A 12934-nucleotide genomic window follows, 5' to 3' on the forward strand; every position below is an offset into this window, starting at 1 on the left:
GCCCTCGTCTCTTGCTTTTTAAAATTCTTAGTAAAACTTCACATAATTTGACTCTTGGGATCTGATGTGTGCTTATTCCAAACTAGGATTCTGGTAATATCCCATGTGCCTGCTCGCATAGGGAAAACGGGGGATTTCATAGGGGAAAGAGCAGCCTGTGCAGAACACCTAGGTGAGGAAGGTAGCTGGATGCTAGTCCCGTTGTTCCTGATCAATCAAGACGGATTTGACTGAGAAGAGCAGGGTGCATTGGTTCAAAGGAATAGCATGGCCTCCTAGAATTCACCCCACTTGGGGGTCATAGGGGTTAATTGGGAGTGTGATGGTAGCATCACTAGATTGCTTTGGTCACAACCAGCCTACCTTATAAGACAGTTGTGCAAGCGAGGCCATAAAGAAGCTCTGTTATCCTCTCCCTGTTATCCTCTCCCTTTTACTGGGCTGTTGGTGATGCCTCTGTCATCTTCCAGCTACGGTAGCAGAGGCACAGGAGTAGGGGGGCAGTGGTTTTACAACTTAGCCCTCAAATATTCTAACCACGGGAAAGCAGGGCACATAGTTCCTGGATCTGCAAATGCTAGAAGTGTACAATGCTTACAATTTGAAATTGAAATTAATTTATTACGGTCATAGACCAGAAAAAAAACAAAAAACAACGGTAGTTTACAAGGGGAGTAATGGTGTCAATTTTTTTTAAAAAAAAAAATGCTTACAATTCCAGGTACAGTGGTACCTCGGGTTACAGACGCTTCAGGTTACAGACTCCGCTAACCCAGAAATAGTACCTCGGGTTAAGAACTTTGCTTCAGGATGAGAACAGAAATTGTGCGGTGGCAGCGGGAGGCCCCATTAGCTAAAGTGGTGCCTCGGGTTAAGAACAGTTTCAGGTTAAGAACGGGCGCCCGGAACGAATTAAGTACTTAACCTGAGGTACCACTGTACGACTTTTGGGTTCCTGAAATGCACTCTGTTTGTGTGAATAAAATATAATGGAGAAAGGAAAAAAAGGAGAGAGGAAAAAGAAAAGGTTTTTGGGGGGGAGGAAGCAGAAAGAGACTTGAGGAGGAAGAGAGGAAAGAGATCCTGGAAAAAGCAAAACCAAAAGATGGAGGACAGAGAAGGAAGTGGTGGGAAGGGCTCTAATTTTGTTGGGGGGGGATACTGAGCTTGCTCTTTTAACAGTCCAAAGAGATTGGTCATTACTCCAGTTTTACAGGGAACGGAGGGTAGGAGAGAGAGACGTACCTGAGTGCCAGACAGGTGAGTGCCAGGCATCACCTGTCCTCAGGTGTAGAGTGGGGCTTAGGTTAGCCACTTCGTAAACGCCAAGCATGCACAGGTATGCAGAATTAAAGGAATCATGCTATAACAACAACAACAACAACATTTTATTTATATCCCACCCTCCCCAGCCGAAGCCTGGCTCAGAGCGGCTAACAACAGTAAAATAACACAACATAATACAACATTCTAAAATCATTTCATTATAAAATCAGTTCAAAATCAAATTAATGGCAACCATTGGGCTAGAGTTCTCTGAGGATTGCCAAAGGAGGGGGTCAGGCTGTGCCAAAGGCCTGGTGGAATAGCTCTGTCTTGCAGGCCCTGCGGAAAGATGTCTTGTGACAGAGCGCTCCACCAGATCGGGGCCACAGCCGAAAAAGCCCTGGCTCTGGTCGAGGCCAGCCTAACCTCCCTGTGGCCCGGGACCTCCAAGATGTTTTTGTTTGAAGACCGTAAGGTCCTCCGTGGGACATACCAGGAGAGGCGGTCCCGTAGGTACGAGGGTCCTAGGTTGGGTAGGGCTTTAAAGGTTAAAACCAGGTGACAGCCCCTTTAAAAGAAGGGGCACCTGAAACCTGTCTTGTTAAGAGTCACAAATATGATTGAAACCATGCCTCCTGGCAAATTCCAGTGCAAGTTTCCTTTCTAGGCAGGTTGACCTGTTTGGGTTTTGACACGCTGTTGTTTGCTTCCGCGGTCTGGTCCCGCAGACCTGCCCTACCAGTGATAATAGCTGAAATCATTCTGGTGGGCTGTAATTTGTAGCTTCTCTGCTGCTGTCTCCATGCACGCTGAAAGCATGGGAGAGCAGTGAATAGCAGCTAGTGATAGAGCACAATCATTATACCATCAAAGTCAGTGTGTGGGTGGGGAGACCATGTATGCTTTTATCATCCAGAGAGAAAACGCATTCCGGGGGAAAAGCCTCTTAAAGTCTCCCACGTATTATTATGTATCTGCCCAGACATACAAGAAGAAACAAAATGCCTTCAACTACTCATGGGTCGACATAGGTTGTGCCCTATGCGTTATAGAATGTACACCTATATTGTAAACTAAACCATTTCGTTAAATGCACATTTGTAGCTTTAATTTCCGTGTGATTCAGTTACGTGTCAAGAATGCTTAGTGGCATTCTTACATTCTTCGGAGTATTGCTGGCTTGTAAAATGGTACAATGCTGTGAAGGTCACAAGGTGAAATGGAGAGGAATCTTTTTTTATATTTAATTTTTAATTAGTTTTTTTAACATATCATTTTCAACAGTCATTAAACATACTTTTACATCTTATTCAAATTTTTGACTTCCATCAATCCTGTCTGAAAGTTTTCCAATCTAATCTCTCAGTATGCATTTCTTATCTTTCCTATTACATTTCAAACACATAACCAATACAGTGGTGCCCTGCAAGACGAACGCCTCGCAAGACGGAAAACCCGCTAGACGAAAGGGTTTTCCGTTTTGGAGGCGCTTCGCTAAACGAATTTCTCTATGGGGTTGCTTCGCAAGACGAAAAAATATTGCGAGTTCCCGCGGGTTTTTTTCCGCTTTTTTCCGCCCTTTCCCTAAGCGCTAAGCCGCTTATCAGCTGTTCCGCTGATAAGCCGCTTCTCAGCTGATCGCTAAAAGCTGCTAGACCGCTAATAGCGCTAATCCGCTAAGCTGTCAATGGGCTTGCTTCGCAAGACGAAAAAACCGCTAGACGAAGAGAATCGCGGAACAGATTAATTTCGTCTTGCGAGGCACCACTGTATCTCTATCTTTTTCTACTTTGTAACACTTCGTATATTTCTCCTTACAAAACTTGTTGTAGTCCCACTAGCGTAATTTGTTGATTACAGTTGCTCTTCAAATAATTCATATACTTCTTCCAGTCTTCTGTAAATCTCTGGTCCCGCAGGTTTCGAATCCTTCCTGTCATTTTGTCCAATTCTGCATAGTCCATTAATTTCGTCTGCCATTCTTCTTTCGTCAGAATTTCTTCTTGTTTCCATTTCTGGGCTAACAATACTTGAAATGGTGAGGAATCTTAATTCATCTACTGTCTTAATTTCAGGTTGCAATGTCTCGCATCATCTGCTGTCCACGGTCCAGTGTGTTTAAGCTCAGTTTGGTGGCTTTGCTGCTTTTTGTAACGAGTTTCCCTTCGTGCTTAAACGACAGAGTTGCAGTGAGTATCTTTAATAACTGAATCTTGAAAAAGTACAGGGAAAGTTGACTAATCAGAATTCATTTGTGCCGGCAAGGTGGGTTTACCCGTTTGTATTCTTTTGGGGTTTTAACTCTCTGTCTCTGTCTGTCTGTCTAGCACAGGAGAAAAACCTGTGTTTTCAATGCAAATATTTAATCAGCTATTTAACTGAGTGCTTAAAAGGCATTCATTCTAGCTGGCTGTATACAGTCCTAAGATGGGCGGGGTGTAAATAATAATTTATTTATTCATTTATTTATTTCCGAAGGAATTTGCTCTCACAGAAAAAGTTGGTGATTCGAAGGAAGAGGACAGTCAAGAGGGAGTGGTGGAGGAAAACGATTTTGATTCCGAAGACTTGGAAGTATTCTACCCGACGAATCAATGGCAAACTGTCCGGCCAGGTAATTTAAAGTTGGCAGATATTTTTTTATAAATGTAATTACTGCTACTCAAGAGAAACGAAACAGGCAGAGGCTGCATTCTACTACATCCTGCACCAAAAAATGCCAATAATTTTTCAGTTTAATCCCAATTCTGTCAGGAGACCTATCTAATAGCCTCTTTTGGATTCTTGTTATTCATAGGGAATATATTTCCTCCCCAAAATCAACAGCATAATTGCATATAAATTTACTCACATATATCTACTCAAACAGCCCAGTGACAGATGGAAATGGTTGAACTAAATATGAAATAATTTAGTGAATGTTCAGAAGGGCACTGTTAACTAATTTATTGTTACCTGCTCTCCTGTCTCTGAGCAGGGAGAGCCTTCAGGGAATCGGTGCATTTCTTGGGTTAGATTAATTTGGAGTACAGGTCACTGGTGGGATATGGGTGGTGTTGTGGTATAAACCACTGAGCCTCTTAGGCTTGCCAATTGGAAGGTCGGTGGTTTGAATCCCCGTGACGGGGTGATCTCCTGATGCTCTGTCCCAGCTCCTGCCAACCTCGCAGTTTAAAAGCACACCAGTCCAAGTAGATAAATAGGTACCACTGTGGTGGGAAGATAAACAGCTTTTCCGTGCACTCTGGTGTCGGTAACGGTGTCCTGTTGTGCTCGAAGTGGTATACTCATGCTGGCCACATGACCTGGAAAGCTGTCTGTGACAATTGTTGGCTCCCTCTGCCTGAAGCGAGATGAGTGCTACAATCCCATAGTCGCCTTTGACTGGACCTAACCGTCCAGGGGTCCTTTACCTTTACCTTACATGTCATTGGAGGCAGAGATTTCCTTCTGTGAAATAAAGTTTATTTACATGCATACATAGGCCGGACATAAGATGGAAGGCTTACAGCATTAACTCTCCCCCATTAGGTTTCTAACGGGACCACCAAAACCATCACTTTGGATTCTGCACAGAGAGCAAGTCAGGCCTTTGTGTCTCTTTTCAGACCCACATACAAACACATGCCTCCCTCGCCTCACTTTCCAGAAGGTTCTCCAGCTAATTAGTTCCTATGGCAGCACACAGTCCCAAGCTTACATAACAAAGCAGATACTTATCAGACCTGGCTGGGCCTAGTTCAGGGGTCAGCAAACTTACCATGCCTCGGGCCGGTGTCTCCAGCGCCGATTGCGCAGCAGGCCGGAGGGCAGGGGAGCGCGCGCCCATACGCGTGCGCCCATGCTATTTCCGGCGCACTTCTGGGTCAGAGGAGCACTGGAAATAGCTTGTGCGCATGTGCATGGGCCTCCTACAACCCGGATGTGCACCGGAAATAACGCATGCGCACAAGCTATTTCCAGTGCTCCTCTGACCCAGAAGTGGGCAGCTGCGCCGCGCTAGTAAAAGCAGGCAGTGGCGGCAGGCGGCGGGGGTTGCTGTGGGCCGGATAAATGAGTCCCTCAGGCCTTATCCAGCCTGCGGGCCTTAGTCTGGGGACGCCTGGTCTAGTTGCTTAGCAATGAAACGGGATTGACCATTTTGGAAGTCCTCCCACCCCTCAAAAAAAAAAAAAAAAAAAAAAAGGCTCAAAGGAGAGGTTGTCATTGAAATTCTACTCCAGATCTATTGATCCAGAGTAGATTCCAATGTATAGTCAGCAGAGTAACAATTTAAACACGTTGCAGAGTTCCCCCAAAAAATAGACCAGAGGCATTTCATCCACGGAGCTTTACTGCTGCTGAAGACAAATGAACATAATGGTCACAAATCTAATACATTCAGGATTGGCATTATGCATAAGAAATCCAATTGCAGCAGACTTAACTTAAACGTACAAACTTATGTTTGTGGGTGGCGCTGTGGGTTAAACCACAGAGCCTAGGGCTTGCCGATCAAAAGGTCGTCAGTTCAAATCCCCACGACGGGGTGAGCTCCCGCAGCTCAGTCCCTGCTCCTGCCAACCTAGCAGTTTGAAAGCATACCAGTGCAAGTAGATAAATAAGTACTTCTCCGGCGGGAAGGTAAACGGCATTTCCGTGTGCTGCTCTGGTTCTCCAGAAGTGGCTTAGTCATGCTGGCCACATGACCCGGAAGCTGTATGCGGGCTCCCTCGGCCAATAAAGCGAGATGAGCACCGCAACCCCAGAGTCGGCCACGACTGGACCTCATGGTCAGGGGTCCCTTTACCTTTACCTTACAAACTTATAATAAGTTTAGATATTAACGCTATGTACGGAACATCACACCAGAATGAAAAGAGATAGAAAGAAAGTGAAACCCAGGCTCCTTCTGGCCTCACTATTACAGTCAGCATGACCTGGACAGAAAGAGATAACAGAAGCAGTTTAAACCAGCTGTACTCAGCTTCTCTGAAGGAATAACCCAAACATCAGTAACCTTCTGCTTGTTTCCCTCACACAGGGAAGCTTTCAGAACCCTCTTGAATTAAGTAGATGTGACCCCAGATTTCACTGAGTTTGACTTCAGTCATGTTTCATGATTTCTAATTCTCTGCCTTTTGCTGTATAATTTTGATAGAAAATGTTGGTCTTGAAATGAAACACTGAGAAGAAGAAGAAATGTGTGCTAATTTATATATCTGTATATTATTATTTGCAGGTCAGGCTGTTCCTGCCGGCTTACATGTGCAATTAAATCTTCAGACAGGAGAAAAATTAGCCAAGCTTCCAGATAACGAAAATAAGAAAAGTGACGTGAAAGACCCTCAAAAAAGTAAAGGGTAAGGTAGCTTCAGACAACTCTTATTTTTCTAAGCAGAAAGCAGATGAGCTTCTGTTTTCCCTGCCGTCCTTTGAGGACGGTTTGGGATTTCCATAGAGTCAGGTGGGCAACCTATGACACATTGTGGTTTGTGGGGCCTCCAGCCTCATTTTTCGCAGTTCCCTGATGCCTCCTAGAGCTGCTCCATTCTTCCATTCTGTCAGTGGAATGGATTGTTGGTGTGTGAGCCCCAACTCTATGGGTTCCTTCCCCCCCCCCCATCTCAGCAGAGTTAAGTCTTCCTGCGTCTTCACAACAGCACTAGCAGTCTAGTGGTGAAATCCCATGACAGGAGTAATAATAATAATAATAATAATAATAATAATAATAATAACAACAACAACAGCAATTTATTATTTATACCCCACCCATCTGGCTGGGCTTCCCCAGCCACTCTGGGCAACTTCCAAAAAAATATAAAAATACTGTAATACATCAAACATTAAAAGCTTCCCTAAACATGGCTGCCTTCAGATGTCTTCTAAAAGTCTGGTAGTTGTTCTCTTTGACATCTGGTGGGAGGGCGTTCCACAGGGTGGGTGCCACTACCGAGAAGGCCTTCTGCCTGGTTCCCTGTAGGAAAGGCCCTCGGTGCTGGACCTCAGTGTCCAGGTAGAACGATGGAGGTGGAGACGCTCCTTCAGATATACTGGACTGAGGCCGTTTAGGGCTTTAAAGGTCAGCACCAACACTTTGAATTGTGCTCGGAAACATACTGGGAGCCAATGTAGGTCTTTCAAGACCGGTGTTATGTGGTCTTGGCGGCCGCTCCCAGTCACCAGTCTGGCTGCCGCGTTCTGGATTAGTTGTAGTTTCCGGGTCACCTTCAAAGGTAGCCCCACGTAGAGCGCATTGCAGTAGTCCAAGCGGGAGATAACTAGAGCATGCACCACTCTGGCAAGGCAGGCCGCAGGCAGATAGGGTCTCAACCTGCGTACCAGACGGTGACATCTACCTCTTCCTGAATCTGAGCGACTTTATCTGCAAAAAACTTAGCAAAATCGTTGCAGGAGATCATGTAACCACCTCACCCAAAGTATTTATTATTCCCATTACAAGTCGCACAATGCTACTGGTCTACGTATAAAATGAGAAAACTATGTACTGTGGTACCTTGGTTTAAGAACAGTTTAGTTTATGAACAACTTGGATTAAGAACTCTGCAAACCCGGTAGTAGGTGTTTTGGTTTGTGAACTTTGCCTTGGAAGCAGAACATGTTTCGCTTCCTGTTGAGTGTGTTCCATTTGTAAATTGACTCCCCCGCTGCTATGGGAAAGCACGCCTTGGTTTAATAATAATAATTTTTATTTATACCCCGCCCTCCCCAGCCAAGACCGGGCTCAGGGCAGCTAACACCAGGTATAAAACAATGCATTAAAATACAACTTAAAAACAAGATTAAAAAACAACATTAAAATGCAGCCTCATTTCAGTAGAAACTCAAATCAAAAACTTTTTGGGGATGAAAACATCAAATCTTCACCAAGGCCAACTATCCAGACTGGTCCTACGTGGGCCAGAAAAAAAAGCCAAGGAAGTCCCCAAATAGGAGTTCCATCACAGAAGGAGAAAGGAAAAAGGATAGAGGGGAAGGGGATCAAGTTGATTAAGAACGCTTTGGTTTAAGAACGGACTTCCGGAACGGATTAAGTTCGTAAACCAAGGTACCACTGTACAGATCTCTGCTCCCTTCAGCTATCCGGCCAGAGAAACAGGCTCACAGACTTTCACATGTTCTGGCAGCTACACGGGGTGTCTCACACTCAACTTCATCTGCTTAGCAGATGTTTTAGGTGTGTCTCAAAGGATGGGCTTCAAGGCTCATTTCAAGTTTATTATGGCAATATATCAACATGGATAAGGGGTCAATTTTGTGCAACTCTTCCTCTGCTCCTAAGCTCTCCCCTCCAGTTCACCGCAGAGTATCCTTCCACCCTCAGAAGCAACTTTTGATGAGAGTAGAGGGGGGAACCACCAAAAATGGTCCCCCTCTCCATTCTATTGGGGGGTACCTTCTATCGCAAGCCAGACCCATAGATAGGAAATCTAGTACAGTGGACGCTTGGGTTGCGAACAGGATCCGTGCGGGATGCACGTTCGCAACCCGCAGCATCGTGTCTGTGCACGCGCGGGTTACGATTCGGCACGTCTGTGCATGCGCAATGCATGATTTAGTGCTTCTGCACATGCGCGACCGCCGAAACCCGGAAGTACCCTGTTGCGGTACTTCCGGGTTTCGGCGGTCCACAACCCGAAAAAAAACACAACCTGAAGCATCTGTAACCCGAAGCAGTAAAGGTAAAGGGACCCCTAACCATTAGGTCCAGTCGTGGCCAACTCTGGGGTTGTGGCGCTCATCTCGCTTTATTGGCCGAGGCAGTTTCCGGGTCATGTGGTCAGCATGACTAAGCTGCTTCTGGCGAACCAGAGCAGCGCATGGAAGTGCCATTTACCTTCCCGCCAGAGCGGTACCTATTTATCTACTTGCACTTTGACGTGCTTTCGAACTGCTAGGTTGGCAGGAGCTGGGACCGAGCAACGGGAGCTCACCCCGTCACAGGGATTCGAACCGCCGACCTTCTGATCGGCAAGTCCTAGGCTCTGTGGTTTAACCCACAGCGCCACCCGTGTCCCGTAACCCGAGGTACGACTGTACAATTTGTTAAGAAACTGTACAAACAGAGGCATTAGGACATAAACTAGGAAAGCAAGTTTGCTACAGGATGTTGAGAACGCCTGTCCTTTGTTGGGTTGTCAGTCCTCATGAGCCGGTGGGGGCTGTGGTATTCAGGCTTAGCTAATATCTTGGGACTGATCAGTAGAGAAGAGACAACATTGTCAACTTCTTATAAACAACTGGCAGAAGAGAGAGATTTCAAGAACTGCAGGGGGAAATCTGAAGATGGAATTAGCAATTCATCAGTGCTCAGCCCTTTCCTGTTGAAAACTCACTCTTTTAAATCTTGCGCTTTCTAAGTTTCAGCCGAAACGGTTGACTGCCAGCAGGCCTCGCCGTTTGAAGGGATCTCTCCCCCCTCCCCTTCCTCCAAGGGAAATATGAGATATGTGCATCTATACATCTGAGAAAGCGAAATTTATTACAGAAGAGCTTGGGCTCATTGATATTCCAACAAGCCAGATGGTGGTGTTGGTGTGTTGCCTTAGTCTTAATCGTATAATTACCACGAGGGAAGTCGGGTTCGCTTGTGATAATCTAGGATGACAAACAGGCTCCTCTCCTGCCCCCCTCCCTTCTGCTTTGAAGATGCGCTTCTTTATTTTGGGATGCATTGAGAATTTTTGCATACGCCTGCTAGATTCATATGTCTTTGGGTTGGGACCTGAATAGGGGGAAGCGCTATCCTTTATTTGAGAAGCTGTTTCTCCAGGGAAATTGCCTTTACAGTTCTGAAATTAGCAATGTGTCAGGGCACATGTATAGTTCAGAAATATCACTCCTCCTTGTTGTAGCATCTCTCCGGGGTCACAGAGCGGGGGCCTTTTCCCTGAAGCACCACTTTAGCTAAGGGGCCTCCTGCTGCCACCGCGCCACTGGAGCCCGATTTCTGTTCTTATCCTGAGGCAAAGTTCTTAACCTGAGGTATTATTTCTGGGTTAGCGGAGTCTGTAACCTGAAGCGTCTGTAACCTGAAGCGTATGGAACCCGAGGTACCACTGTATAACACGCCCCCTCTTTTTGCAGAATCAAAATTGAAAAAAGAGGGGGAATTTGCCCAGAGTTGTTCAGCTTTTTTGCAGGGAGATTGCCCAGAGTTGCTGAGCTGTTTTTTGGAGGGATTCCCCACAATTGCAGAGCGTTTTTCTGGGGACGATTGCCCGGACTTGTTGTGATTTTTTGTGGGGGGTTACCGAAAATTGGGACGTGGGTGGCACTGTGGGTTAAACCACAGAGCCTAGGACTTGCCGATCAGAAGGTCGGCGGTTCAAATCCCCACGACGGGGTGAGCTCCCGTTGCTCGGTCCCTGCTCCTGCCAACCTAGCAGTTCGAAAGCACATCAAAGTGCAAGTAGATAAATAGGTACCACTCCAGCGGGAAGGTAAACAGCGTTTCCGTGCGCTGCTCTGGTTCGCCAGAAGTGGCTTAGTCATGCTGGCCACATGACCCGGAAGCTGTATGCCAGCTCCCTTGGCCAATAAAGCGAGATGAGCGCCACAACCCCAGAGTCAGGCCACGACTGGACCTAACAGTCAGGGGTCCCTTTACCTTTACCGAAAATTGCTCACCCGCAGGACCACCACAGACTATCGCATGGACATCGACGAAGCCACCAGCTGTCTGCAGGTTCGCCAAAAGCAAGCGCCAATCACCCGCCCAATTGCCAGTAGCCAGCGGATCTTGCCACACCCACCAATCACCCGCAAAAAAGCCATTGACAATCTCCTGCTTGCGGCAGCCACCAATTGCCCGTCCCACCTCTCCACTATCCGTGCATAGGACGACCCCCAATATTTTAACATACTTTTAAAATAAAACAACCTTGTCTTATACATGGAAAAATCTGGTACATTCCTTCCCAATGTAACTTATAAGGAGAGGAAGTGATAGCAAGGCGCTGGCCCTACCATTGCAGTTGTATGGCATCCCACTCCCACCCCTGACATCCCTGTGTAGGGTATGGGTTTCTGAGCACGGGACCCTATGTGTGTGATTTGGAAATTTATAATAATAATAATAATTTATTATTTATACCCCGCCCATCTGGCTGAGTTTCCCCAGCCACTCTGGACGGCTTCCAATTGAGTGTTAAAAACAATACAGCATTAAATATTAAAAACTTCCCTAAACAGGGCTGCCTTCAGATGTCTTTTAAAGAGAAGATAGCTGCTTATTTCCTTCACATCTGAAGGGAGGGCGTTTCACAGGGCGGGCGCCACTACTGAGAAGGCCCTCTGTCTGGTTCCCTGTAACCTCACTTCTTGCAGTGAGGGAACCGCCAGAAGGCCCTCGGCACTGGACCTCAGTGTCCGGGCTGAACGATGGAGGCAGAGACGCTCCTTCAGGTATACAGGATCGAGGCTGTTTAGGGCTTTAAAGGTCAGCACCAACACTTTGAATTGTGCTTGGAAACATACTGGGAGCCAATGCAGATCTTTCAGGACCGGTGTTATATGGTCTCTGTGGCCACTCCCAGTCACCAGTCTAGCTGCCGCATTCTGGATTAATTGCAATTTCCAGGTCACCTTCAAAGGTAGCCCCACGTAGAGCGCATTGCAGTAGTCCTGCAATTCTGTGCAGGCAGGGATGTCTAAGCACTCAGATTGCCTGCTGAGTGCTTAGACATGGGGGCAAGGCTTAGAAGCATCCGGGATAGCAGCCTGCTCCTTGTACTTGTGGGTCTCTCTTTATTAAAAGAAAAAATCAATATTATTTTTCATTTCATTTCTATACAGATTTATATTTTTAAAGGGGGGGGGGCGGAATTCTCAACCTACTTGAAAACATCCAATAAAACAACCCAGAATGAAACATTACAGAAGAAAGTCAAATATAAATCACAGAACTGTAGCATTGGAATAACCCACGAGGGTTATCTAGTCCAACCCTGTGAAATGCAGGAATCTCTTGACCCAATGTGGGGCTCGAACGCATGACCCTGAGATCAAGGGTCTCACGCTCTGCCGACTGAGCTGTCCCAGGAAAAGTGTGCCTTCAACATAATGGACAGGAAATATGATCTTAAAAGATTCAAAATGAAAGAATCCAAAGGGAACTGCAGGAGAAACGACAGACTTGACTGGCAGATCTGCTTGATGCAAATTTCCTTGGACACTCCCTTACTTTGATTATTTGTTTTTGAAGCTCCCCCCCACCCCTTTTTGAAGAGTGTGTTCATTGGAACAAAATTTACAAAATAGTGGCTTCTTTTGTTCTCTAAGATGGACTGGAATGTTTGCTTCCTTATACATGCAAAGCATACACTGCAAAATTTTTAAAAAACCCTCTTCTTCAGTTATATATATATATTTTGTAGGTTTATATTCTCTCTCCCCCCCCCCCAAATTGTTTATCTGTTACATTTGAAAATGAGCTTGTTTATGTCAGAGTTTAATATTAAGACTTCCATGACTGTGAACATCTGGCTTTTGCCTTGGGGAGGTGACTAACCTATTTTATTTGTTCCCATACAAGAGCTTTAGGGAGATACAATTAGAACTTAGAAATGTTTTAGTGTGTTATCAATTTATGCACTTGGATTGCAAAATCCCAGCTTATTATTATTATTATTAAAAACCCAGTAGTAAATGAACGCAAGATCGAACA

General features: G+C 45.7%; 1 protein-coding gene across 2 annotated transcripts in view; it reads left to right on the top strand.

The window, feature by feature from the left end:
* Positions 1–12934, top strand: part of SIL1 (SIL1 nucleotide exchange factor) — a 64791-nt gene that overhangs the window by 6983 nt on the left and 44874 nt on the right. For both annotated transcript variants that reach the window (XM_081855623.1, XM_081855624.1), the window contains 3 exons: positions 3342–3455; positions 3745–3880; positions 6488–6608. In XM_081855623.1, coding sequence (XP_081711749.1) covers positions 3348–3455; positions 3745–3880; positions 6488–6608 — 365 coding nt within the window. In that variant the 5' untranslated portion in view covers positions 3342–3347. The remainder of the gene's footprint in view (positions 1–3341; positions 3456–3744; positions 3881–6487; positions 6609–12934) is intronic.

The sequence above is a fragment of the Podarcis erhardii genome (genome assembly GCF_964252035.2).
Source record: "Podarcis erhardii genome assembly, chromosome: 3".
Taxonomy (NCBI): Eukaryota; Metazoa; Chordata; class Lepidosauria; order Squamata; family Lacertidae; genus Podarcis; species Podarcis erhardii.